This window comes from Puma concolor, chromosome D4 (genome assembly GCF_028749965.1).
Source record: "Puma concolor isolate L17-30 chromosome D4, mPumCon1.1.hap2, whole genome shotgun sequence".
Taxonomy (NCBI): domain Eukaryota; kingdom Metazoa; phylum Chordata; class Mammalia; order Carnivora; family Felidae; genus Puma; species Puma concolor.
The window spans coordinates 88806722-88833554 of NC_141679.1; the positions used below are offsets into that span (position 1 = coordinate 88806722).

Consider the following 26833-nt stretch of genomic DNA (forward strand, 5'->3'; position numbering starts at 1 on the left):
GCCCGCCTGGCCCCGCCCCCATCCGTGGCGTTCTCCTCTTCCGATTGGGCAGCTGAGGGGGAGGAGGCGGGACGCAGCCAGGGCCCCACGGCCCTGCGCGGTGCAGCGGTGGGTGCGCTTGACTGACAGGCGGCGGCAGCGCGGTTGCGACGGCAGGTGAGTTCCGGGCTGTCGCCGGCTGCTTCTGGGGGCCGGGCCTCTCCGAGCAGGGGCGACCCCAGCCTGGCTCCGGACGGGCTGGGGTCTGGCCCTGCCAGGAGCGCAGAACGCCGCTGCCAGGTGAGCGGCCGCCGCCGTCCTCTCCCCTCCTCCGGCCGGCGCTCAGGGGGTGTCCTCTGGGGCCCCGGTGCCCCACTTGGAGCCCTGGGGGCTCGTTGTTTCTCCGGAACGGGGGCCGCCATCTCCTTTATTTCTGCGGGGCCTGACCCAGCGTTGAAAGCACGAGCGTGGCGTCTCGGGGCGCTGACTTATTTCCCCAGGGTCTGGGCCCTGGCATGCGTTTTTTCCTTTAGGGATAAAAGATGACCACTTCTTAGCAGTGGTGAATTAAAGTCCTGGCGCCGACTGCCCCGCTAATGATGGCCTCCAGCCAGTTTATCCCCGCGTCCGATGTTTTGAACCTACTCCGGAGGGTTTGAGGGCGGACGGCCCCTCCTCGGGTGCTTGCCGGCCGCCTCCCCGGACCTTCAAGGGGCCTTGTTTTCGTCCTCTGTCATTAGGACTGTTGCTCTGCTCTCCGCCGTTTACACCCCCCAGGATGCTGGGAGGGTTAAGTTTATTTGAAAAACAAAACAAAACAAACAGGCATCAACGAACGCTTAGGAAATAACTAAATGTGTAAATAATGGTTTACAGGACTTTTAGGGACCTCTTAATTTCCCTTTTCTCCATATAGGCCCATCCCTTTCTTTGAAAGCATTGCGCCTTTTTAAGCGCTACCGTGTGGCAGGCTCGGGGCTCACCTAAGCGTTATCTCAGTGAACTCCCACAGCAGTCCCACGAAGTAGACGGCGTTCTCTCATTTTGCAGATGAGAAGACTTTGGTTCAGAGAGGCAGTAGGTGCCTAAGGTTGCACAGCTGGAAAGTGGAGCGGGGATCAGTGGCAGGCCCCACTCTGCTGCAGGTTATGCAGAGTGCCTGGCACAGAAGCTCCCTAAGTGTTTGCTGCAGCTCCTGTTGTAGCCCATTGGCTGGGGGGCGTGGGGCCGGGGGGTTTGCTGATGGAGACTGGTTTCCTCTTCTGGAAGACCATTCAGAAGTAGGGCGGCCCTTCTGGAATGCCCTACGGCTCTCTGGAACAGGCTTTCCTGATAATTGCTGTTCTCTTCCCTGGACTGAGACAAATGGACCCAGGACTTCTTGGAACAGCTTTTTGGCTTTGGTCAAAAGCTGTATATGAAAATCTCCAAGCTTTGCCTTCTGCAGTCTCGTTCAGCCAACCCCAGAGGCACCTGGGAATCACTGGCCCTCCTGTCCCTGCTGACTGAAGGGGAGGATCCTTGGGAATTGCTGCAGGAAGCCAGGGAGTCCACGTCTGCAGATGTCACACTTTCAGAGGTGGCTCTGATTTTGCCCACCCCCACCCCCGCAGCGACCCTCCCACTAGGAGGTACTGGACAGCACTAGAGAGAAGGCCAGAAGGCCAAGGACATTTCTGGACCCTTCTTCTCCTCTGACATCCCGGGGAAGAGCGTCCAGTACAAATGAGTTGGCCCAGTGCCACTCACCAGCTGGGCCATGACAGATCTGAGACCTGTTTCACCAAAGTAATGCTGGAAAAGCAGCAGCTGTGAATCTGGGTGGCTGGGCTGAGGGGCTGCGGACTCTCTAAGTCTTGCTGGGCCTTTTGAGGGGTGAGATGAAGTTGCTTCTCATAGGGAGCCTCCAGGAAATTTGGGTTCTCTTCAGTTCGGAGATGTGTCATGTTTTCGTTTTGTTTGAGAGTTTGGTTGTTTAAGGACATGGATGGATTTGGCTCAAATTGGGGTTGGTTTGCTAGCTCCTTTCTGGAACCAGGCTTGCTACAGGGTTTAGGGAACATTCGTGTCTAGGTCGATTTGGGACCCGGCAAAGTGATTGCAGTTCACAGCTGGGCCGTAATAAGTGTTCGATAAAAGTTTGCTGGACTGACTTACTTCCTCAGCTATTTACTGAGCGTTTACTATATGGAGCAGGCACTGTTCTAGGTGCTTGAAGTATGCCAGAGTGCAAAAGAGACAAAGATCCCTGATCGGTGGACTTCAGGTTCTAATAACACAAGTATGTCAAGTGTCTTAGAAGGTGATGAGGGTTAGGGAAACAGAGCAAGGCAAAGGAATCACGAGTGGGCGGGGGGATTGAGTTGCACATTTAAATTGGTGTCTTCTCATTTGTGATTTGGTCGGTAACATTATAAAACAGGGGACTGAAGTATAGGTCCTGACCCTCAGTTCAGGCCCCAGTTGTGCCAACTTAGCACGTGACTCCCCCCCTGAAGTTCCCATTCTGCCATCTGTTGGCTGTGTGACCCTCTCTGACCCTCTCCTGTTTTGGGGTTTTAGGGGTCTTAGTCTGAGTTTCTGCTTCTACTTACTTACTCCAGGAGTTATGGCTTCTTGGAGACCTGGGCCACTTACTGCTTCCAGCCTGCTCACCCCCAAGAACTGCCAGCCTGGGGTGGCCCCAAACCCCTGCCCTTTCCAATTAACTGACTCTCCCAGAGCCTGGAACAAATTGCAGTGCTAGGCTTCAGAGGTGTTATCCTAGACTTCAGAAGTTTAAGCTGAGCAGAAAAATGCTCTGTGTGAAGCATGCCTCAGAGGTGGCTCTTGTGAAGGAGGCCAGAGGAAGCTGCCCTCGGAATGTGGGTGTTTGGGCTGGAGGAGGTAAAGATCATCCCCCACTCCAGGCTGGCCGGGGCTGTTTGGGGAGACTGTGGAGCAGACAGTTGAGAGCACTGACTTCAAGGCCAGCAGTCCTTGGTTCAAACCCTGGATCAGCAGCTCAGCAGCTCAGCAGCTGTGTGACCTCCAGCCACTTACTGCACCTCTCTGAGCCTCAGCCTCTCCTCCTTTCGTGACGTAGGTGGAGATGGGTTTAACTCCCATTGTTGCCTGGCTTCCAGGATGGTGGTAAGGATTTGGTGAGGTCTGTTCATATCAGCTCCATTACACCGGGCCATTTCCAGGCAGACACTAGGTGGGTAAGGCCAATGAGGAGAAATAGAGGTGTGGGGGGAAGCAAGACTTTTCAAGGCAGGAGTAGGCTGAGGGGCTCTGCTTTGGGAGTCAGGAGGATGGCGGGCTCTTAGGGAATTAAGACTGGGTTGACAGAAGGGATGTATTTGGGTTTTAAGAAAAATGGAGTTGCTTGGAGGTAGGATGGAGAGAAGAGGGCAGGAGGGAGGGAAGGGGGACACGTTCTGAGGGTCAGAGGGGCGTGGAGGGATGTTGGGCAGGGGTGTGGGATGGCTAGTGTGGCAAGGATCGGGGCAGGTGGGTGTCTCCCTAAGTTGGCGGGGGCTTGGCAGGACCCCCCTCCCATCCTAAGGAGCTAGGCTCCTAGCCGGGAGGAGGGCGTAGCCAGAACGGCCAGGAAAATGATGAGTAATGGGCACTCGAGGCCCGGTCTGAGCAGCTGGTGCCAGGCCCAGAGATGCTGCCTGCCTGCCCCCGGGCAGGGGGCACTTTCCTCCTTCCTTGCTGTAGGCCCCGGGGTGGGGGGGGGGGTGGGGTGGGGAGGGGAAGTGCCTGCCCTCCTTCAGGCTGAACAGTCTCAGAAGCCTCGCCAGGGCCTGAGCTGGGTGGGCCCTGTGCCAGGCCTGCCAGGGCCTCCCTCCCCCTGCTTTTTCTGCCCCAGGAGAGGAGGCTGGCCTGGCTGGCCGGGAAGGGGAGGTGCCCTGGCTCCCTGGCTGTGGCAGGTGCCTTGCTGACTCCCAGCAGCCCGGCTGCTCCCGGAGGGCCTGTTCCTGGGATCTAGCTCCCTCGGCCGCACAGGTCTCTTTCAGTCTTTATCAAGTGCCTGCTGTGTGCACTGCATTTACTTGCACAGAAGCCAGAGCAGGAAGCACTGTGAAGGCAGATACAAGCCGGCTCCTTCCTGGCTGTGTCCTCGCCGTAGGGTCTGGGGCAAATGGCTCCCTGTGCCAGGGGCTCCATTCTTCCTCAGACGAGAAACAGCAGTCCTTCCGTGAAGAGTGTAGGCGAAGCACCGGGCGTAGCGACTGCTCAGAGGCAGTGCTGTCCTGGGCAGCGGAGCCCTGGCTGAAAAGCTGATGGAGGGTACCCTTGGGCGTGTGACTTGCAGTCCCGCCTGTCTCAGTTCCCCGATCTAAAAAACGGCCAGTAACCCAAATTACGGTACAGAACATTTCTGAGCGTTCTTGCTGTGCGGGCCAATACAGACCTGTGATCGGAAGCCATTATGTGAAATCGGCCCTGTGCATTGTCTCCCTGCACTCTCTTCGTCACCCTCCTCACTGTCTTTGTCCCCATCTCATGGATGGGGGAACTGAGGGGCGACCGACTTATCTACCGACACAGAGCTTAGCAAGCGCCGAGCGAGGAGCTGAAGGCGGGCTGCTGGTGTCTCTTCTTGCCTTCTGTAATTACAGTCAACTCCGGGGCTGATGTATGGTGCAGCGGACACAGGGTGGGAGCCCAGGAAAGGGTGGATGACGTAGTAATGATCACCTCCCGGAGGCTGCATGCGGGTACCCTGGTGTTGAGATACAGGCCTCTGGACCCCATGAGGGCAGGGCCCACGCCCGGCACGTTTTCCGTTGCCCCAAGCCAAGCCAGTTGGGTACCGAGATAAAACGACGTGCAAACTCCTAGGGAACCGAGATAAACGAACTACAGCCCTTGCAGACCAGGCACTTCTGATGGTTCAGCTCCTGTGTGCGCAGTAGTAAACGCCCACAGCTCCCGGCACTACCCCCTCAGCTTTTCCCTTGACACAAGCTGATTTTTTAACCATTAACTTTGGGGAAAAAAATGTTAGTAAACCTCAAGCCTCCTATGTTGGGTGTGCTCATACAGTGCTGGTAGACAGATACACTTGTAGAGTGGATCTAGAGGGAAGTTTGTCGATATATATCCAGAGCCTTCAAAACATACATTTTGACCTAGTCGTTTTTCCTTGGGCAAAGATGTGGTCAAAGGTTTATACTCCAGAATACTTCTCGCGCTGCCTTATTTATATTGGCAACACACACACACACACACACACACACACACACACACACACACACCCTAAGGGTCCAAGGGTAGGAAAGCGGCTAAGTAAGGTGTAGCTGATGTCGTATGTGGGATATTATTTAGCCATTAGGAAGGAAGTTGTTGGGGTGTCTTGGTGGCTCAGTCAGTTAAGCATCCCACTCCATGTCAGCTCAGGTCTTGATCTCAGGGCCGTGAGTTCAAGACCCGTGTTGGGCTCCATGCCGGGCGTGAAGCCTGCCTTAGAAAATAAAAAAGTTGTTGAAGTTTAGTGTCATGAGAAATGTACATGATATGAACATAAAAACCTTGTATACGTATTGTATCTGTTATATTGGAGTTTTGAGTTTCCTTTCTTGAATTACGCATTGGTGCCTATGAAGAAGACTGCAGTAACCATCTTTTTTTTTCCAGTTTTTAGTGGAGACACCCTCCAGCTTCTACAGAGGTGAATATTAATTTTATTGAAACCACACAAAAAAACCTTTTTCTACTTTCAGGGTAGGAAGGAGGAGATGAAAATTTTCATCTAACATGGAAGTTAATGAGGCAAACAAAACCAAACAAAGGCTTAACGTTAAGGGCAGATCTTCAAGTGAATGAGCCACAGGGTGAAAGGCTATACTTTCAAGCCACCCAGCTAGCAGCTGAGGCATTTCTCTGTCAGGGCTTCTGGAACCTACTCTAGAGTGGCTGCACCCTCTCTTAAATGGACCTCAGGTGTCCTGTTCACACTCTGTGGGCCCCGAGAGTCCCCAGAGGATGGAGGTCATGCTCCCCCAGTGTTCTCTCTGAGGTCTGGGGAGAAGCAAGGTCCCAGGAGGGACACCGCACATACCAAAGAGGCCAGATGCATAGTTCTTTTTATTTTGGAAACTTTATTGTTTTAAGTGTTTATTTATTTTGAGAGAGAGAGAGAGAGAGAGCGAGCATGTGAGCAGGGGAGGAGCAGAGAGAGCGGGAGAGAGAGAATCCCAAGCAGGCTCTGTCCTGTCAGTGCAAACCCACAAACCATGAGATCGTGTCCTGAGCCAAAATCAAGATTCAGGCGCTTTAACTGAGCTACCCAGACGCCTCTGGGAACTTTAAAGAGAATTAGAAGGAACCTGTCAGGTTGTATGTTACCAAAGCAACATCAATTCACTGTAGAAAATGCGGACAGGCAAAAGAGGAGGAAACAAAAATCAACTCGATTCCTGTCCTCCCAGAAATGATGACAATAGCATCATTGTTGCAGGCACAAAGCAAGATTGGTTTACCAAAATGGCATTTTACTGTGATCGTGTTTTACAGCTTTTTGTACTTTTGATCCGTTCAGCAAGTATTTACTGAGAAGTTGCTGTGCTCCAGGTGCTATTATAGGTATTTGGGATACAACAGTGCACAAAACAGATCCTTCGGGGAGCTCACATTCTTGAGACGGGACAGGCATTAGATCGAAAAATGGGCGAACGACCAAAATGGTTACCGAGCATGCAAAGTAGAGGCCTTCCCTGGAGGAGAGGATGGTGGGGTGGGGTGGGGTGGGGTGGGGTGGGGTGGGACGGGGCAGGGTTCGGCAGGGTGGCGCGCAGATGCCTTTCTTGGTCAGGGGACAGTGCAGCTGAGAGAGGACAGAGACAGTGGACAGCACATGGTGGGGCCTGATGGAGACTGGTGTGTTTCCTGGTCATGGACTGTTTCGCTTCATCATCGTCATCGTTCTCTGCCCCTCCCCCCATTTTAAACTTTCTTTTTAATGGTGTCATAGTATGTGCGTGTGTGTGTGTGTGTGTGTGTGTGTATGCAACTTTTGAAATTTTTATCTTTTAGTTTTGAGAATTTCATTTTGCATTTCTGAAAATTGCATTTTTTGAATTTCAGTAAAACACATATAAATCTTAATCATTTTGGGGGTGCAGTCCAGTGGCATTAAGCACATTCACACCGTTGTATCGCCATCACCCCCATCTGGCTCCAGAACGTCCCCATCTTCCCAAACTGAGACCGTATCCCCGTTGACCATTAACCCCTCCCTCTCCTTGCAACCACCAGTCCGCTTTCCATCTCTATGGATTTGATTCCTTCAGGTAGTTCATGTAAGTGGACTCCTACGGTATTTATCTTTTTGTGTCTGACTTATTTTACGTAGCGTCATGCCCTCAAAGCCCGTCTTTGAACCTTGTTCATCTTACTGTAGCACGAGTCAGAATTTTCTTCCTTTTTAAGGCTGAACAATAATCTGTTGTATGGATAGAGCACGTTTTGTCTATCCATTCATCTTTCGATGGCCCCCTTCCGCTGCTTTCCCCCTTCGGTTCTTGTGAACGGTGCTGTTACGAACACGGGCGTACAAACGTCCGTTCAAGTCCCTGCTTTCAGTGCTTTGGGGTGTCTATCAAGAAGGGCAGTTGCCGGACCACATGGTAACTCCGTGTTTAAGTTTTGAGGAGGCTCCATACTGTTTTCCAGAGCAGCGGCCCCATTTTATGGCTCACTGGGAGCACGCAGGTTCCAGTTTCTCCACGTCCTCGCCAGCGTTGTTTTTTTTTTTTTCTGGTTGAGTTTTTTTGTGTTTTGATAGCAGCCCTGCCAATGGGTGTAAGTGGTGCAGCCTGTTTTCATTACTCAACATTCTCTGATATTTAGCCATGTTGATAATAGAGGTCTTTTTTTTTTTTTTTAATTTTTTTTTTTCAACATTTATTTATTTTTGGGACAGAGAGAGACAGAGCATGAACGGGAGAGGGGCAGAGAGAGAGAGAGACACAGAATCGGAAACAGGCTCCAGGCTCTGAGCCATCAGCCCAGAGCCCGACGCGGGGCTCGAACTCACGGACCGCGAGATCGTGACCTGGCTGAAGTCGGACGCTCAACCGACTGCGCCACCCAGGCGCCCCTGATAATAGAGGTCTTAAGTCAAAGTGTGGGTTTTTTTAATTCAGGGTTTAAAATCAGTTTTATTGAGGTATAATTTATATCCAATAAATGACTTTTCTTTTTTTTAATTAAAAAAATTTTTAAAGTGTATTTTTGAGAGAGAGAGAGAGAGCACGCATGTGAGCAGGGGAGGGACAGAAAGAGGGAGAGAGAGAATCCCAAGCAGGCTCCACGCTTCAGCAAGTGAGCCTGATGCAGGGCTCAATCTCACAAACCATGAGATCATGACCTAAGCCAAAATCAAGAGTCAGACGCTCAACTGATTGAGCCACCCAGGTGCCCCAGAAATGCACCTTTTTAAAGACTTTTGTCAATCAATAGCTCCTTGCCTCCTTGTCCTGCATGTGTTGTGAACATCTTCTCCCAGTCTGTAGCTTTTGCCTTTTCATTTTCCTTAGGATCATCTTTGGAAAAGAGAAGCATTTAATTTTCAAGAGTCCAGCTTTTCAATGTATCTTGTTATAATTAACAGCCTTTGTGTCCTGAGATCTTTGTGGACTCCAGAGTTGCAAAGATGCTCTCCTGTTTTCCTCTACAAGTTTGAGAGTTTTAATTGTTGTTTAAAGTCTGAGATCGCGGGGCGCCTGGGTGGCGCAGTCGGTTAAGCGTCTGACTTCAGCCAGGTCACGATCTCGCGGTCCGTGAGTTTGAGCCCCGCGTCAGGCTCTGGGCTGATGGCTCAGAGCCTGGAGCCTGTTTCCGATTCTGTGTCTCCCTCTCTCTCTGCCCCTCCCCCGTTCATGCTCTGTCTCTCTCTGTCCCAAAAATAAATAAACGTTGGAAAAAAAAAAATTTTAAAGTCTGAGATCGGGAGAACCGTCGGCCTGGGCCGCGCCGGGCTGCTTGCCGCGGGCTCGGGGATGTGGGTCAGCGCGGTCCCACCCCTGCAGAGGGAGGCACGTCCACAGGGGCACCGTGGTGGTTCCACAGACGGACCTCGAAGGCTCTGCGAGGTTTGCAAAGCTCCCAAACCAAGCATACCGAAAATCAGTGGGCAGAGGGCTTGAACTCACATTGTGGCTGTAGGCGAGTCTCGATTGGGAATGCAGACGTTCATCAACAGCTTTTCCTCACGTATTTGTATTCTCCAGAGCATCCAGGTCCTTCCCACAGAATAAAAAAGACTGGAACACGGGGCGACTGGGTGGCTCAGTAGGTTAAGCAGCCAACTTCGGCTCAGGTCATGATCTCGCGGTCCGTGAGTTCGAGCCCCACGTCGGGCTCTGTGCTGACGGCTCAGGGCCTGGAGCCTGCTTCGGATTCTGTGTCTCCTTCTCTCTGACCCTCCCCCGTTCATGCTCTGTCTCTCTCTGTCTCAAAAATAAAGGTTAGGGGCGCCTGGGTGGCGCAGTCGGTTAAGCGTCCGACTTCAGCCAGGTCACGATCTCACGGTCCGTGAGTTCGAGCCCCGCGTCGGGCTCTGGGCTGATGGCTCAGAGCCTGGAGCCTGTTTCTGATTCTGTGTCTCCCTCTCTCTCTGCCCCTCCCCCATTCGTGCTCTGTCTCTCTCTGTCCCAAAAAATAAATAAACGTTGAAAAAAAAAAAAAATTAAAAAAAAAAAAAAAAAAAATAAAGGTTAAAAAAAATTTTTTTTTAATAAAAAAAATAAAAAAGACTGGAACAGTCCAGAGTTTTAATCAAAGAAGGTGGCGTTCAGTTGCCGCCCCCAATAGCTGATACCCCAGGGTTTGGAGATGTAGCTGATGAGGTCGTTGCTGGTAGTCCATTATTGACTATGTCGATAGTAAATGGGAAGTCTCCCTAAGCGGAGAGTGTCTAGTCCACAGACATCGGAAGCCTGATAACAGGGTGCGGTGTTGCCCCTTGAAGACACGGACTTAAACCATTGGACGCTGGGTTTATGAAAAAGTGAACGTCATCCCACTTATTGCCGAGAGCAGACATGCTCACACCAGAGGTGTGCCAAGGGTTTAAAAAACAGATAAATCCAAGCACATAAAAAGAAAACCTACGAATTTCCAGAAGCAGAAGGTGGAGAAGAAGGAAAGCTTGTTAACAACCCAAAGGACTGTTTACCTCCTGCTATGGCAGGGCGTGATGACGTGAGAGGAGTTAACTGCAGGAGGGTCAGAGGAAGGCGGCATCCTTGCGTGCTGCTGGAGCTGAGAATGGTGATGTTTGAGGTTTTGCAGTTCTAAGAAGTAGGTTGACAACACGTGTGCAAGGCTTGAAAGATGTCACTGATCACGTATGCCCAGATGCGTGCAGAAGCAGGAAACGGCAGCTGTGTCTGTTAGTGGAGCGGGCACCAAGAGCAAAGGGCAGCCTACCCAGAGCTCTCGGGGCATGAGTGGAAGGAGGGAGAGTGTGTGGCTAAAGGTGAAGAAGGAGCTGCAGGTGCAGCAGGTGTTTGAGATGAGAGCCGGAGAAAAAGGTCGAAAACCGAAGGACTCTGAAGCTGAGCCCCAGCAGTGCCACGAGCAAATGAAAGACTAGAGGAGAAAGAATTGGGGGGGGGGGGGGAATGTTGTCGGTTTGAACATGAGAACACGCACTGGGAGTCCATCAACAACACATTTTAGAGTAACCTGACTCTTCCAGAACCCTGGGAAAGAACAAGAGGAAAGGGAAGCTCTTTTTAAGCTTTCTGTTGGCCACCAATTACAGGAAGGCTGTGATCCATTTCTAAGTAAGTTTTGTGGATGATATGCAGTAGGGGTTAAAGGTCATTTATTTCCCTATATGGAGAGCCTCTGTTGAAAAGACTGTCTGTTGCTGGTTGAATTCTGTCAGTACCCTTTTTGGAAATCAGTTGACCACATATGTGCAGGTCTAATTCTAGACTCTCACTTCTTTTCCCTTGAGCTGTATGTCTGTGTTTGAGCCAACACCACACTGACTTGTTTGCTGAACCTTTATAGAAATTCTTAGGCCAGAGGGCCTCAGTCTTCCAACTTTGTGATTCTTCCAAATTGTTTTGGCTCTTCTAGGTCTTCTTTTCTGTATAAACTTTCAAGTTGGCTTGATGATTTCTACAAGAAAGCTTCCTGGGATCTTGATGAAGATTACATTGAGTTTATGGACCAGTTTGGGCACAGTGGATATCTTAGTGTTGAGTGTACCAGTCCATGAACATGGTATATCTCTCCATGTATTTAGATCTAACTTAATTTCACGGATAGGAAGATTCAATATGTATCATTTTTAATGGCTGTGCCGTTGACAGAGTGTGGTTGTGTCCTTGTTTATCTAACCGCCTGTTGTTTATTTACATTGCATCCAGTTCCCCCATTATAAACAGTGCATATCTTTGTCAGTCCATCTTTGCATGCATCCTGAACACTTACTTAGAAAAAAACCTGGGGCCAGGTGAACCCTCTTGGCTCTTCTTTGCTACCTGCCTTATTTAAACTAGTGCTTTGTGTTCGGTGAAACATGGAATCTTGGTGATCCGGGCTTGTTTTTATGAGGCCCCAACAGCACAGCGAGTTAGGGCATGATGCAGCAAACTGTGGCAGCGGGCTAGCATTGTTTTTGCAAGGCCCTCAAGCTAAGAATTAAAAAAAAAAAAAAATCTTTAACACATTGTAAAAAAACAAAAACAAAGAATATGTGATAAAGATCCACAGGGCCCACAAAGCCTAAATGATTTACTGCCTGGTACTTTATAGACATGATTTGCCAACCCCTGATTTAGAGCACAGCCCTGCAACAGACAGTCTGATTGAGTCCCCACCCACGACTTACTAGCTGAGGACTGACTCTGGCCAAGTCTCTCGCTTCCTTAAGCAATCTGTTCTGTTTCTTCTGTAGCACGGGGGCAGTGAGGGTGCATGGAGGGTTGTTACCCACTGGGCTTTGCTTTTTTTCCCTCCCCTATCTGAAGACGGAGGAGCTTGAATGGTCTCATTGCACGTGTGAATCAAGACAGGCTTGTCACCAGTGTCCTTGTCCCGGGCTCCATTTGTGGCCCTGGGTGTCAGACTCATAAGCTGGCTCTGCCATCTTTCTGGAGAGACGGGGGGCACACACACCAAAGCCACTCCCTCCCCTGCCCCCCTCCTGCCCCCATACTGCAGCTTGCCAACCTGGTGCACTTGACCTCAGTGAGAACAAAACAAAAAAAAAAACCCTAAAAAATCTGGCTTCAGGTGAAGAGGCTTGGAATTTAGAACCTTGAACCTGTCGTTGCCATGTGACCATTTTAAATGTTAGCTTCTAACTGCCTCCCCCTCTTTGAACTACCCATGTCTGGGAGACTGTGGCCTAGCAGGGTTGGGGAGGTGCAGTCGGTGATGACACATGAATGGACTCAGTTGTGCCTCTGGCCTGGGGTTGCTCAAGACTCGGGGGTCAGAGGTTCTGAGCAGCACAGGATCCTGTGGGTGATGGATCCAAGAGGTTCTGAGCAGCAGGGGATCCGAGGATGATCTGAGGGTCCCAGGGGCGTGCACGGAACGGGCTGAGCCTTCTGTCCAGGAGGTTAACGGGCTGTGGCAGCCAAGGCAATAACTAGAGAGGCCCGCGGCCCTCTCGTGCAGACCCTTGCGGGTCTCTGCTCTCGGGGATCACGACCCCCGAGGAGGGGCTGCCCCTACCTATACCAGCTCCACACCAGCCTTCGTTAGCTACCCCGGAGCAGTGTGTTTTTATGGTCCCCGTGGATGGACTGGGAGCCTGTCCAGCCCGCGGATGCCCCAGATGTCCAAAATTTCACTTGCCCTTCCCAGGAGGAATTCCGACCTCTTTGTAGCCGCTGGTCAGCGCTAAGAGTGACTTTAAGATAATGGAGCTGCAGGAAGTGAGCTGGTTTGTTCCCCGCAGGTTCCCTGCCAGAGGCCTGCACTCACTCCAGCCCTCGCGCCCCACCACCATCGGCTGTCCGCGGAGAATACAGATGCTGGCCGCTCCCTGGGGGTGTCGCTGTGCACAGAGGTAGGCCCACAGCCTCCCCGTTTCAGGCGTAGCCCTTAAGCACGGACCCAAGAGGAAATTGTCTCAGGTGAAATAACGGAATTGTGGTTATGGGTTGTTTTTTTTCCTTTTTTCAAGTCCTTATCTCTTAAGAGCACACACAGATGCAATGAGGCGGTATCTGGGTCTGCCACCAAAAAGAGGAAGTGGGAGTTTGAGCTGAAGCAAGGGTGCTGTGAATGGCTCCCTGTTGGAGCTGGGTGCCGGCGCGTGGGAGCGAGCTGTCTGCTTCTGCGTGTTTCCACTGCCCTAAGTTAAAAGGAGAGAGAATACACGTGAGGCCGTAAGAGTCTGAGCAGCTCGAGCTTCCGCCTTGGCTCTAGCATTCCTCGCTGTGAGACCTGAGACAAGAAGGAGCCCCTGTTTCCGAATCTGTAAAACGGGGCTGATCACAGCTGCCTGGGGACGTTTTCCAAGAAATAACGCACGGAAACCATTTACTCTGCCACCCGGAACTTGATCGGCACCCGTAACACCTGATCTGGTGGGGGGTCTGGGCCAGTGGACCCCTGGCTGACCATTTCAGGGAGAGGGTGGGGGTCCACTTCCCTCAGTGGACACACCGCCCCTGCCTTTGGTTAAACCACCTTGGCTCCACTAAATCTTCGGTTGGCCCGGAACTTTCTTGGCAACGGTTTGGAGCTAGAATCAGCCGTCAGATTCCTCGGTGTGATTTCTGCTAAAATATGAGGTGGCTGAAGCCAATCCAGTTACTTGTTTTTATACATTTTCTTCGGGAATAATTGTTAATTCATAGGAAGTCGCCACGGATGTCCCAGGGAGGTCCTACGTACCCTTCACTCAGTTTCCCCCAGGGGTGCCACATCTTTGGCGTATCCGTAGTACGACGTCACAACCACTAAAGGGACTGTTGGTACAATCCACAGGGCCTGTTCACGTGTTGCCAGTTTGACACGTACCCATTTGTGAGTCCCCTGAGCGTTACTGTCACACCCAATTCCTGGAGAAGTTAAGTGGCTTCCTCGACTCACTGGCTGATATGTGGCAGAGCCAGGACCTGAGACCAAAGTTGTGCACTGCACCAGCAGCCCCCGCCTCGCTCTAGAGGTGGCTGCCGTTAACCCAGGCTCCCTGTGTTCTCTTGTAGGTGAGCCCAGGCCAGCATGGGGGACTCCAGGGACCTTTGCCCTCACCTTGACTCCATAGGGGAGGTGACCAAAGAGGACTTGCTGTTCAAATCTAAGGTAAAGGGTCAGACCTTGCAGAGCTGGGGCCCACACCCAGGGCCACTGCGTTCCTAAGGTACAGGTGTTTCCAAAGGAAGGTTTGAAAGAGTTGAAGAACCGGCTTCCCGACAGTCTCTGCTTAGCGTTTTGTGTAAATGGAAGGGCTGGCGTCTGTGGGGGAAGCTTTCCAGGGGCTGCGTCCTAACAGCCATTAATTACCGCTTAGATCATTCCATCTGGGAGCCACTAGTGCCCTGTGCATTAGCTGTGGAGCCTTTCCGAGGCAGGGAACGAATCGTGCTCTGAGAGCCCACTGGCATTTTGACAAGCGTGACCCGAGGAGGGTCTGGGGAGGCCCAGAGCCAGAAGGTGGGCTTCTCTGAGTGGGGAGGATGTGTCTTTTTTTGTTAAAGTGTTTTGAACGGGTAATACTTTTCTCTGGTTCAGAATCGAGCAATATAAAAGTATCAATGTCAATAAAAAAATTTTTTAAAGTAGAGGGGTGCACAGCTAGCTCGGCTGCTAGAGCATGCGAGTCTTAATCTCAGGGTTCGAGCTCCACATTGGGTGTGGAGCCTACTTAAAATAAAAAATTTTTTAAAAAATTCAGGGGTGCTTGGATGCCTCAGTCGGCCAAATGTCCAACTTTAGCTCAGGTCATGATCTTCCAGTTTGTGAGTTCGAGCCCCACGTCGGGCTCTGTGCTGACAGCTCGGAGCCTGGAGCCTGCTTCGGATTCCGTGTCTCCCTCTCTCTCCGCCCCTCCCTTGCTCATGCTCTGTCTCTCTCTCAACAATAAACATGAGAAAACGAAAAAATAAAATGAAAAAAAATCATTGTCAAGACATCCCCCTCCCACCCTCCTATTCCACCTTTAGGGAGCCTTTTACGTTAGTTTCTTTTATACTTTCTCAGAGTTTCTTTATGCAAATACATGCAAATATGCTTATTTTTCATTTCCCCCTTCATTATATAAAAGGTAACACACTATAGATGCTTTTTTTGTTTGTTTTCTTGTTTTTAATTTATTTATTTTAGAGAGAGAGGGAGGGAGGGCGGGCATGAGGGAGGGAGGGAGGGGCAGAGGGAGAGGGAGACAGAGAATCCCCAGCAGGCTCAGCACTGTCAGCGCAGAGCCTGGTGCAGGGCTCGAACCCACTAACCGTGAGATCATGACCTGAGCTGAAATTAAGAGCCGGGTGCTTAACCAACTGAGCCACCCAGATGCCCCTAGACACTTTTGCAACTTGCTTCCTTCACAGGACAGTGCATCTTTCTGGAGCTCTTTCAACCCTGGGCCGTGAAGACCGCTTTGTCCTAGTTTGCCCTGGAGTTGCACGGCATCTCGTCGTGTGGACCCCGTAACTGAGCCTCTGCGGGTAGACACCCAGGCTCTTCACGTGTGGTGAATGTGGTGCCGTGATAAATGGCCTCCTGGAAGTGTTGTCGCACGTGGGAGCCGAGCATGTGGGGGGCACACTCCGGGCAGCGGCGTCTAGAGTCACGTTCCTAGACGAATTGCCGGCTCACTCAGCCTCCCTGTCCCAGCAGGTCCTGGGTGGCCTTCGGCCTGAGCTGGTTCAGCCTGGGCCTGCGGGAGTGATCAGGTCTTCAGAGTGCCTGTGGCTTCTTTCGAAGTACTTTTCGCTTCTCGTGTGGTCTGGAGGAGGGCAGAGCGAGGCTGTGATGCATTCGCACTAACGCTGGGTTCTGAGTCTGCACCAAGGAATGAATGAGACAGACCGAGGGGGTTTTCCTCCAGAGGAGGCAGGAATAGGGGGATCCGAGGGCAAAGGGGAGAGCGAGGAGGCGCGATCCGGGCCGGGCCGCGGCAGCCTTTCGGAAGTGGTAGGTCCTTCTGGAGCAGAAGGACCGAGAATGTCTGGAACGTCTCAGGCCTGTATTTCAGAGAGCATGTGTCCCGCCCTTCTCTGAGCACCCAGAAATCTGCAGAATGAAACAAAGATTGTTTTAAGATACCAGAAGGGGCAGGGAGGTGAACAGATCAGGCACAGTGCAGGGGACGGAAATGGCCAAGAAACTTCTGAAAGAAGGTGCTCAACTTCACCAGTGACCGGGGACATTGCCGCGGATCGCGAGATGATAGCATTTTTCCTCTGCCGGACAAACCACAGGCCGATCTGACCCGGGCTGATGGTGATGGAGGGGAGGAGACCGCACGCGTGGTGGGGTGAGGTGGGCATTCCTGTCACTTCGGGGACACAACTCCCCGTGTGGGAGTTTATCCCATGGAGGTGCGAGTACCAGTTATAAAGACACAAAGACAGGAGTATTTATTGAGCCTTATTTGTCAAAGGAGAAAACTAGTGGCAGTCTGAATACTCATCAAGAAGGGAATGGGTGAGGGACGCCCGGGTGGCTCAGTCGGTTAAGCATCCACCTCTAGCTCAGGTCATGATCTCGCAGTTCGTGAGTCCGAGCCCCGCGTCGGGCTCTGTGCTGACGGTTCGGAGCCTGGAGCCTGTTTCGGATTCTGTGTCTCCCTCTCTCTCTGCCCCTCCCCTGCTCATGCTCTGTCTCTCAAAAATAAATAAATGTTAAGGAAAAAAAAATTTTTTTTTTAAAAGAAGGGAATGGGTGAATTACGGTGTGCCCGTAGCGTGGGGCACCGTGTCATCACCGCAGACGGTAAGATGCAGTGTCTGCGTGCAGACTTGGAAAGATGACCATGAAAAGGTGACAGAAACGTGTCAGAGAAACGTGTATAGTATGATCTCGTTTTTCCTAAAAATCACACCCCCTCCCCTAAGTGTATGCATATACGTTGTATGTGAAAACACGGAGGGATATGCCTCAGGTTGTTCCAGCATATGTATTTATTAGACGTTATATACTCTCCCTGAGATCGTGTACAGCATGTATGTGTCGTTTGAACTGTTAAAACAGACCTCCAGGGCCCCTGGCTGGCTCAGTCAGTAGAGCATGTGACTCTCGACCTCGGGGTCTTGAGTTTGAGCCCCGCGTTGGCGGTGAGCCTGCTTACAGAAAAAAACCAAACGAGCAGAGGGTGCTGTCGTCATTCAAAAGACTGAAACAAAAAGGAAGCCCTGGAAGAGGGAAGTGAATTGTGAAATCAGAAAATCAGAAAAGAGATTGCAAGTTCGGGAAGGTCGGGGGCTGCTGCCCCCAGCGTCCTCAGCGGGAGACCCTGAGGCAGATCGCGGATCTCAAGTCCCACCTTCTTGCCTTCTTGACCACAACCCTACGGGGACCTCCAGGTTTGGGCCCTTTACCGATACAGCTAGAAACTGGGCTCGGTGAGAACACAAAATCCCCGCCGAGACGTGAGTGGGGGGAAGCCCACTTTCCTGTTGGGGGGCGCCCTGTGACCCAGGCTCCTCTGCTTCGCCTCTTGACCTGCTCTGTAGCCGGGCCTGCCCTCTGAGCCTCGGTTCCTCATCTGTCCAAAAGAGCTGTTGCGCACACTGGCAGGGATTGCAGGAGCGAGGTATGAAGAACTTAGCCGTGGTCATCCCTGGCAGATGGCGCTCCGGCTCTTACGGAGCCCCGTGTCGTAACTGCCGTCAGAGCTGGCACTTAGAATCCGTCTCACGGATGACAGGGTCACCTTGGGCATTGTGGAGCCTCAGTTGGGAATTGCTGTTTTAGACACGTGCAGCAGACAAGATTATTTAAGGCACGATTTAAGTTGTAACGAAGAGACCCTGAAATACAGCACCTTAAATGAGAGCGACGCTTCCTTTTCTGTCATAGGACAGTCCGGGCATACGTACGATGGCAGGGCAGCCCCTCCCTTCCCAATACATGGCTTTCATTTCTGAGTCCAAGGTGCTTGCCCCCGCTCCTGCCGTCCCATCTGTGTTCCAGTGGAAGGAGGAGGAGGAGCGGGGCAGGGGGATGCACAGCCCGGAAATGGCACGCGTCACTTTCGCTGTCATCTCATTGACTAGAACCGAGCCCCAAGACCACAGTGGGGCCGAGAACCAGTCTGCAGCTGGCTGGCCGTGGGCTCGGCCCAAATCCGAGCATCCTGTTGCTAAAGCAGGAAAGGGGGACACTGGTAGACAGGAAGCAGGCTCTGTCACCAGAACGCCAGACACCTGGGTGTTTTCTGTGTTCATCAAATGTATTGGTGTCCCTTGGGGCGCCTGGGTGGCCCAGTCGGTTAAGCATCCAACTCTTGTTTTCGGCTCAGGTCACGATTTCATGGTTCGTGAGTTCGAGCCCCGCGTTGGGTTCTGTGCTGACAGTGCAGAGCCTGCTTGGGATTCTCTCTCCCTCTCTCTCTGCCCCTCCCCACTTGCAGTCACTCTCTCTCTCAAAAATAAACTTTATAAATACATACATAAATTTCTTTAAAAAAAAACGTATTGTCCCAATTTGTACTAGGCTCTGTGAAGTCACAGAGGTAGACAAAACAGACCGTCCCTCTTTCATGGAGCCCAGAGTCTAGGTGGGAAGAAAGGCTTACACAGTCATCAAAGGAAGAGTCGAGGGTGCGATAAAATGCGTATTAACAGGTCTGTTTATTTAAGTTTCAAAGCATTTTATTAAAAACGTTTTTGTAGCGCGTAGGGAAGCAAAATACAAACAGTAAAGCGTAAAGTGCCCTGTGAGGAAGGACATTTAGATCGACCGGCTGGTGAAGGCCTTTCCGAGGCAGAAAAGCCTTTCAGTGGAAAGCTATGGGGTACAGCCGTCGGCGTCCAGTGGGGTCTGTGTGTGATGCCTCTGGCTGGAGCGGCTCCCTGACCGCTCACACTTGGCTCTTTCCCTCCCCCTCCCCTTGCCCAGGGAGCCTGTCAGTCGTGTGGTGTTACTGGACCGAACCTGTGGGCCTGTCTCCAGGTAAAGTACCCTTGCCACTGTTGGGGGCCTGGAGGTTGGTCTAGACTCTGGGCTGGGAATGCCCGCCTCTGGCGGGTACTGCTGGGATCGTTGGGCGGGGACACGGGGCATCGATGTCTCAGGTGCACGGCCTGAGCCAAGAGGGCGCCAGAGTCAGCAAGTCCCCCTGCTGGCTGCCTGCCTGCCTGGGCAGCCATCAGGAATGTTGAGAGATAACAGCAGGTTGTGCAGGACTCCAGACCAAATGATCCCATCTGCACGAAAGGCAGAGGTCTGTATGTGCATGTGTATGTGAGACTTGATGGAGGCATCTTGGCTCTGAGCCCTGGCTCTTCTGCGTAGTGGCCTGTCCCTGGGCCAGCCTGGGCCTTGTCACCCCACCTGTAAAGGAGAGGTCACTGTCGCTGGGCAGCTGTCCCCACGTGGTGGGGCTGCGGTGGATTTGACAAGATGACCCCTGCGATGGGTTTAGCAAGGTGCACGGTCTGTGGACAGGATCCAGGAAAATCCAGTCGTGGTTCATTGTTACTGCTTCTTTTTTTTTTTTTTTTTCCAACGTTTATTTATTTTTGGGACAGAGAGAGACAGAGCATGAACGGGGGAGGGGCAGAGAGAGAGGGAGACACAGAATCGGAAACAGGCTCCAGGCTCTGAGCCATCAGCCCAGAGTCTGATGCGGGGCTCGAACTCACGGACCGCGAGATCGTGACCTGGCTGAAGTCGGACGCTTAACCGACTGCGCCACCCAGGCGCCCCTGTTACTGCTTCTTAAAGACAGATGTATCACAGCGTGGCCACTTTCTATGAGGAGCAGGATTTGGGACGGTTTTCATTTTTTTCTCTGGAATTCTTACAGCATTTTCCACAATTTTCTACAAGTATATATTTATTACATTTAAAATCACATTGAAAATGGCTACTACTTAAAATTTCTTTGAAAACAAATCCAAGTAGAAAAGAAGAAAAAAGGACACATGGGCCACCAGGGGACTCTTCCGGCCTCGGCCTTCAGGGCCCGTCACCCAGTTCTAAAGCAGATTGCAGAATACCGTCTGGGCCCTTGGGGGACAGCAAGAAACGTGTGGCATGGTCCTGTGTCCTGGGAGCACCCCCAGCAGGAAGGGATGTGTCCTTTGTGACCGGAAGGCCCTCACAAGGCCGTGTGGTGCTGATCTCTTGTGGAGAAGCAGGCTGATCGTTGGGCTGCAGGCCTGCGGTGGAGGCACTTGCTGGGCCTGGTGGGTGGCTAGATTTGGGACAGGGAAGTGCAAGGCCAAAGGCAAGGCCATCAGAGACCTGCAGGCCCCCTGTGGGTCCTGAGTGGGTCTCGATTACTGGCCCATAAGGAAGTAGGGGAGAGGGTCTGGGCGCCACACAGCTTGGCCCACGTCTTGCTGGGCCCCTACCTGGGCTTTTTTGTAGGAGGCCAGTAGCCCAGGGCACCCTGTCCACCTTCCTCAGCGGGCAGGGGCGGCTTTTAGGGCAGCAGTCCTTTCCAGCTGGAGCTTCAGGTACATAAACACGTGTTCCTGTGGGGTGGCAGGGCCTCAGGCCTGGTCTTGGCGGCGGAGATGGTCCAGCCCCCATCCTCTCTCCTTCCCTCTCTCCCCAGGTCTCCTGCTCCTATGTTGGCTGCGGAGAATCCTTCGCTGACCATAGCACCATTCACGCTCAGGTGAGCGCCGTGGCCGGGAGTGTGGGCCCTGCGGGCAGACGGCCCAGAATTCAAACCCCGGCTCCAGCCGCCTCCCAGCTCCAGCTGCCCGCTCTGGGCCTCGGTGGCTATGTCTATAAAATAGGAACAGGCCTAGCAGGGTTGCTACAGAGATACCAGAGCTAATGCAGGTGCACGCATATCACAAACACAGGTGATTGGTCAATGGCAGCCCGTGGCCTTCCTGGCTGGAGGGTGAGCATGTTCTCTGCTTCCAGGCCTTTTACTGAGGCCGCTGGATGCAGCCTCAGGGCACCTGTTAGGCCAGTGTGTCCTCAGCCTCACTTTGGATCTTGCCCTCTAGGCAAAAAAGCACAACCTGACAGTGAACCTGACCACGTTCCGGGTGTGGTGTTACGCCTGTGAGAAGGAAGTGTTCCTGAAGCAGAGGCTGGCAGCACCCCTGGCGGGCCCCTCGCCCAAATTCTCGGAGCAGGTAAGGGGGTGCAGGGGCGTCAGCGTGGTCGGTAGTGACGTGTTGGGGGCAGGGCCTTGTGACCCAAGCGTCGGGGGAGCGGGAATTGGTGGGTCCCAGATGGCATCTGTGCCTGGCCCGTGTTCTCAAGTGCCAGCGAACCCTTGCTGAGCCCCGGCTGTGTGCCAAGGCCCACACGGGGTGGGGGTTGAGGACACAAAAGTCCTCCGGGAAGGGAGTTCGTTCCCAGGCCGTGGGCGGGCCGCGCGCAAGGGCAGGGCTTGACCGAGCCTGGGCCTGGGGCCGGTGCAGATGCTTCCGGGCCTGTGGCGAGCCCCCGGCACCCCCCAACCCTAAGACAAACCCTGTCCCCCGGGGAATGCCGAACGGTGACCTGCGGTTCGCTTCTCTGTGGAAAACACCAGAAACCCCCCTAACGAGGCACTGAGTGGGGCACCGTGGGGCACCTAAAGGTGGTAGGCCGGGCAGACCCACGCACGGAGGGTCGCCTCGGGCTCCGGTCAGTACACAGGTCGCGGGGTTGGCCGGCTGGAGTCGGAGCTCGGGGAGGCCTGAGCGTGTCTCTTCCGCATTTACATAGCGACCATCACGTAGTAGGTGCTCAGTAAATGTTTACGGAACACGTTTGCAAGCGTGGCAGCTGTTTATGGTTATTCACAAAAAAGGCTATATACAACAGTGTGCATACGGTATCTTGTTTTGGGGCGTGTGTATATGAACGGTGAAAAACTTACGCAACCGCGTACAGACTTGACAGTGTCGTCTAGATTGTAGGTTGTGATTCGTTGTTTCTATTTTTTTGCAAATTTATTATAACTACGTTTTTATCAGCGTCAGTAAAATACAAGATGCCAGAGCCATCTCTTTCCGGGGTGTCCTCGGCTCAGATGGGCCAATGCGGTGTGGGCTGGGGGCGGGGGCTGGGCGACTGGGCTTCCTTTCCCCCTGGGGAGCCTGTGGGCCTCTGCCCCCCACCCCGTCTTCCTCGCCTCCCCAGTTTCCTCACTCGGTCTCTCCCGCAGGACCCTCCGCTGCCTTCGCACCCTCTGAAAGCTGTCCCTATTGCCGTGGCCGACGAAGGAGAGTCCGAGTCAGAGGATGATGACCTGAAACCTCGAGGTAGCTGACCCCAGAGCTGGGGGAGCTGTCAGGCCGGGCCGGGGGCCTCCACGCAGGCTGGGGAGTTCTGTGGCGCATTGGGCCGTGTGGGCAGGCAAGGGCGGCTTGACCGACGGGCCATAGAGTGTGGTGGCTTTTTCCCTTGGGGTGCTGGCCATCCAGCCGTGTCCTCGTGGCCTGCGGGTCCTCATCCCCGGTCTCGACATGTGACCCCGGGCAGGCTGGCCCCTCCACACCCGGCCTCCTTGCCTGCGCGACGCGGACAGTGGGCCGGGCTGGGTGGAGGGCAGAGCGGTCCGTCTGAAATGCTCGGGCGCCCACAGCTACCGTGAGCAGGAGGCACAGTAACCTAACCTGGCAGCCTTCTGGGGCGGGATACCAGCCACCCACATCCTCCTGTGGTTGGGTCCTGGCGGCTCATCCGTGAGCGGTGGGACCCTCACCCTCCCTCCCTGCTGTGCATTGGCTCCCTAGGCCTCACGGGTATGAAGAACCTCGGCAACTCCTGCTACATGAACGCCGCCTTGCAGGCCCTGTCCAACTGGTAGGTTGTCACCTCGTCTGGGAGCCGGGAGGCCAGGACCTGTCCCCAGATGCCCCGGAAGTAGCGGCAGCAGCCCCCACGCTGTGCTGTGTATGTTGCCCACAGATGCATGTATTTAGACGTGTATCAGCCCCCCTTGGAGCACATGTGCCCTTTGACCCAGCAGCCCCCCTTCCGTCAGTTAGTCCCGGGAAGGCGACCTGAGACGTGGCGCATGGTGCCTGTACCATGTTCGTGTTCTGTCGTTTGTAGGGAACGATCTAAAGGCCCGAATTTAAAGGCCAGCTTTAGGGAACCCTGGGGGGCTCTGTCGGTTAAGCGTCTAACCCTTGGTTTCGGCTCAGGTCATGATCTCACGGTTTGTGAGTTCGAGCCCTGTGTCAGGCTCTGCGCTGACAGCTCAGAGCCTGCTTGGGATTCTCTCTCTCTCTCTCTCTCTCTCTCTCTCTCTCTCTCTCTCTCTCTGCCCCTCCCTTGCTCATGCTCTCTCTCCCGTTCTCAAAATAAATAAAAAACTTAAAACAAAATAAAGGCCAACTTTGCAGTAAGTGTAGGACAGTATTTTCCTGAGTGGGAAGCGGTCAGACTATGGCAAGGGGGAGGAAGGAAGTTATAAGTTTTGTGCGGTGCAATCCCATTGGGGGAAAAAATTAGTCATTTCTACCTCGGGTAGGCTGTTAAGTCCGTGAGGCCAGGGCATTTCCTGCGCCCGGTACACAGATGTCCCACCTGGTGGGGACTCAGTGCGCATATGTGTGAAGGAGGGAGGGGGTGTCTGCAGGAAAGTCTGGAACATTATGCACCTAAATGTTCGGGGTAGCTGTCTTCACGTGATAGGATTAAAGCCCTTTATTAGTGTTTGCTCATCCAGTCTTTCTACAATGAATACGTATTTCTTAAGTAATGAGATACGTTTTTAAAACATGAGGGAAAAGGAAGATGCCTTCAGGTTCGGGAAGGTTCCACAGAACGGGCTGGTGGGAGCAACAGGTTCTGGGTCCTCTCTTGTTGGTGCAGCGACAGCCGCGCCCTGACCCCAGGGGCCCTGAAGCGGGAAGCTCGGCAGCCCTGGGAGAGGGAAGGGGGCCGTTTCTGGGTCGGGGGTGTCCATAACAAAGCACGACAGTCAGGGGACTTTATTTTATTATTATTACTATTATTATTATTATTATTATTTTAATTTGTTTTTTATTTATTTTTGTGAGAGAGAGCGGGCTCACACAGGGGAGGGACAGACAGGAAGAGAGAGAGAATCCCAAGCAGGCTCCGAGCTGTCAGCACAGAGCCTGACATGGGGCTCAAACTCACAAACCCTGAGATCATGACCTGAGTCGAAACCAAGAGCCTGATGTTTCACGGACTGAGCCACCCAGGCGCCCCTGGCAGAATACTTTAAACAGCAGAGATGTATTCTCTGTCTGTTCTGGGGGCCAGAAGTCTGAGATCATGGTGCAGACAGGGGTGGCTGCTTCCGAGGCCTCTCTCCTTGCCTTCTAGATGGCCACCTTCTTCCTGTGTCATCTTCCCTCTGGGCATGTTTGTGTCCAAATCTCCTCCTTGTATGAGGACACCAGTCATATCGGACTTAGGCCCGCGCTGAGGACCTCATTTTAACCTAATTGCCTTGTTTCGGGGCCCTGTATCCAAATGCAGTCGTATTCTGAAGCGTTCAACTCGTAAATTTGGGGAGACACGATTCAGTCACGACAGGTGGGATCCTTCTAGTCATCCGCAGGCATTTCTGGCTCCGGGGGCTACAGGATGCCCCCCGCGTGAGCTTTTGCTTCTCTACCCAGCTCTTTCTAACCGATGCCACGCACCCCTCCTTTTCTGACCCGGCTCCCTCCCCTGCCCCTAGCCCTCCGCTCACCCAGTTCTTCTTGGAGTGTGGAGGCCTGGTGCGCACAGACAAGAAGCCAGCCCTGTGCAAAAGTTACCAGAAGCTGGTCTCTGAGGTCTGGCACAGGAAACGGTGAGTGACTGAGCCCCTGACCCTGGGCAGGTGCATGGGGCTGGGGACTTTCCTCTCAGCCCTTCGACTGGGTACCACCTCTGCCTTCGGCTGTTTGCTGTGCACCTGCCACGCCTCACCCGTGTGATTCTCATGGCAGTGCTGTTTTATAGACTGGGGAACCTGAGGTTCAGAGAGATTTCCGTGTCCTGCTCAAGGTCACTCAGCTTGTGAAGGGTGGAGCTGGCGTTCGAACCTGGTGTTGCCCTGAGCCAGCGACCACTTCTGAGACGTGTGTGCTGAGGCCGAGACGCTCACCATGACTCCTCCGAAGCCCCAGCCACCCCGTCCACGTGGGAGAGAGTCTCATAAGTGGTGGCTGGTGCCGACAGGGCAGGGGTTCAGCGCAGCGCGAAACAGATTTAAAGACCGGCAGTTTGGATTAGACCCGTTTCTCTGGGAAACTTGGGAATGATTTAAAAGGAGCGCGTAGAAATATACGAAGTGTAAGAGCAGATTATAAAACAGCGCGATGTAGTATAATTCCGGTTCTGCCAGGAGCCAAGTTTGTTTCCTGGGTGTATCTATTTCCATGGAAAAATCTAGAAATCTCAACGGCAGTTATCTCTGGGTGGTGCTATTAGTGGTGATGTCTCCTTGTTGGGCTTCTCTAAAATTCTGGGTTTTTCAAAAATGGACATGGATTGCTTTTGAAATTAGAAAAACCACAGGAAGTATTTCAGAAAGAAACCAGTTTTCAGGTCGGCTTGTTCTGGACTAACGGGAAATGATGCCGTCCCAGTCAGGAGTTCTTTGCCCGGCTGAGCCATGACTTGACATTTTCTTCCCTGACTGTGGGGAGGTGCGAGCCCGCAGGGACTCCTGGCCAAGTCAGCCGTTCCCAGAGTTACAGCAGACACCTCACTGAGTCCCATCCAGACACCCCAGCTGCCTGCCCTACCGACCCTCGAGGGACCGGATAGCCCTGAACGGGCCGGGCCACCTGCGCTAATGGGTCTGGTCTTCCTACAGCCCAAGCTACGTGGTTCCCACCAGCCTGTCTCACGGGATCAAGTTGGTCAACCCGATGTTCCGAGGCTATGCCCAACAGGTAGGCCATCTGAGCTGTGCCGGGGACACCCAGGGCCGTTACCAGGCCTGGCTCTGAAGCCCAGACCGGCATGGAAAACACCAGCAGCGGCTCGGCGTTACGGGGTGGGTCCTCTCGCTGCCTGAGCCCTTGGTGTGTGTGAGGACACTGGAGCCCTCCAGGGCCTGCGGATATTCTCCCCACTCGGCAGGTCAGGAGGCTGGAGGCTGGAGGCTGGGTCTCAGCTGGGTGAGTCACTGGCTCAGGTCACACAGCTGGTGCGTGGCGGAGGGGAGATTTGACCTCAGGCAGGCTGACTGCAGACTCCGGGCGCTTCAGTCCTGCGTTCAGAACGTGCTTTTTCATTCTTCAGATCACAAGCGGCATTTCACTTCTACTAAGCATTTCGTTACAAGTTTTTGTATGTCTAGAGAACCCTTTGGAAATCAGTGATCCTTCCCGTGGCGTGACCTCGGGGGACCAAGATGCAGTTGAATGCAGCCACCTGTATGCCCCAGCCCCAAGCCGAGCTGATCGTTCACATGTCTGGGTCCCTGCCCCAGACTGCCCAGCGGCCCGGGGTTTCCCTGCTGGGCTTGCGGGGGGAGCTGGCCCTGTCTGGGTCACCATTCCTGTGGCCTGAATGAGGGGCCCAGGAACAGAGCCGCGGTCGGGCGGGGAATGCCTTCCGCCCTCTCCCTCGGCCCCCACCACCCTGCCTGCCATCCCTTCCCTGGCTGAGGGCTACTGGGCTTCCTCTGCTCACACCCTCTGTTGGAGGATCGCCAGGCTCCTGACCGAGAAGCCCAGCGCTGCCTGAACACCACCCTTTTTGGAAAGCGATAACATCCTCCACGATCACAGCTCACCATCTACCATTTATTAAGTTGTCACTCCCTGCCACGCAAGTA

General features: G+C 53.2%; 1 protein-coding gene and 1 long non-coding RNA gene across 4 annotated transcripts in view; one reads left to right on the forward strand and one right to left on the reverse strand.

Annotated features, from left to right (window-relative positions):
- Window positions 1-52: 52 nt before the first annotated feature.
- The window catches only part of USP20 (ubiquitin specific peptidase 20), a 44690-nt gene continuing 17909 nt past the window's right edge, over window positions 53-26833 (forward strand). The window contains exons 1-10 of one of the 3 annotated variants that reach the window (XM_086684256.1): window positions 53-156; window positions 12902-13012; window positions 14160-14256; window positions 19015-19068; window positions 20681-20743; window positions 21087-21218; window positions 22241-22337; window positions 22812-22881; window positions 24740-24853; window positions 25865-25943. In XM_086684256.1, the coding sequence (XP_086540382.1) occupies window positions 14176-14256; window positions 19015-19068; window positions 20681-20743; window positions 21087-21218; window positions 22241-22337; window positions 22812-22881; window positions 24740-24853; window positions 25865-25943 (690 nt within the window). In that variant the 5' untranslated portion in view covers window positions 53-156; window positions 12902-13012; window positions 14160-14175. Of the gene's footprint in view, window positions 280-12901; window positions 13013-13060; window positions 13080-14159; window positions 14257-19014; window positions 19069-20680; window positions 20744-21086; window positions 21219-22240; window positions 22338-22811; window positions 22882-24739; window positions 24854-25864; window positions 25944-26833 lie in introns of those variants that run through there. The other 2 variants (XM_086684257.1, XM_086684258.1) reach the window with 2 other exon arrangements.
- On the reverse strand, window positions 103-1154 carry LOC147575097 (uncharacterized). The gene is made up of 3 exons (XR_015243134.1): window positions 963-1154; window positions 625-760; window positions 103-506 (listed from the first exon to the last, which is right to left on the reverse strand). It is a non-coding gene; the product is annotated as an uncharacterized LOC147575097 (long non-coding RNA).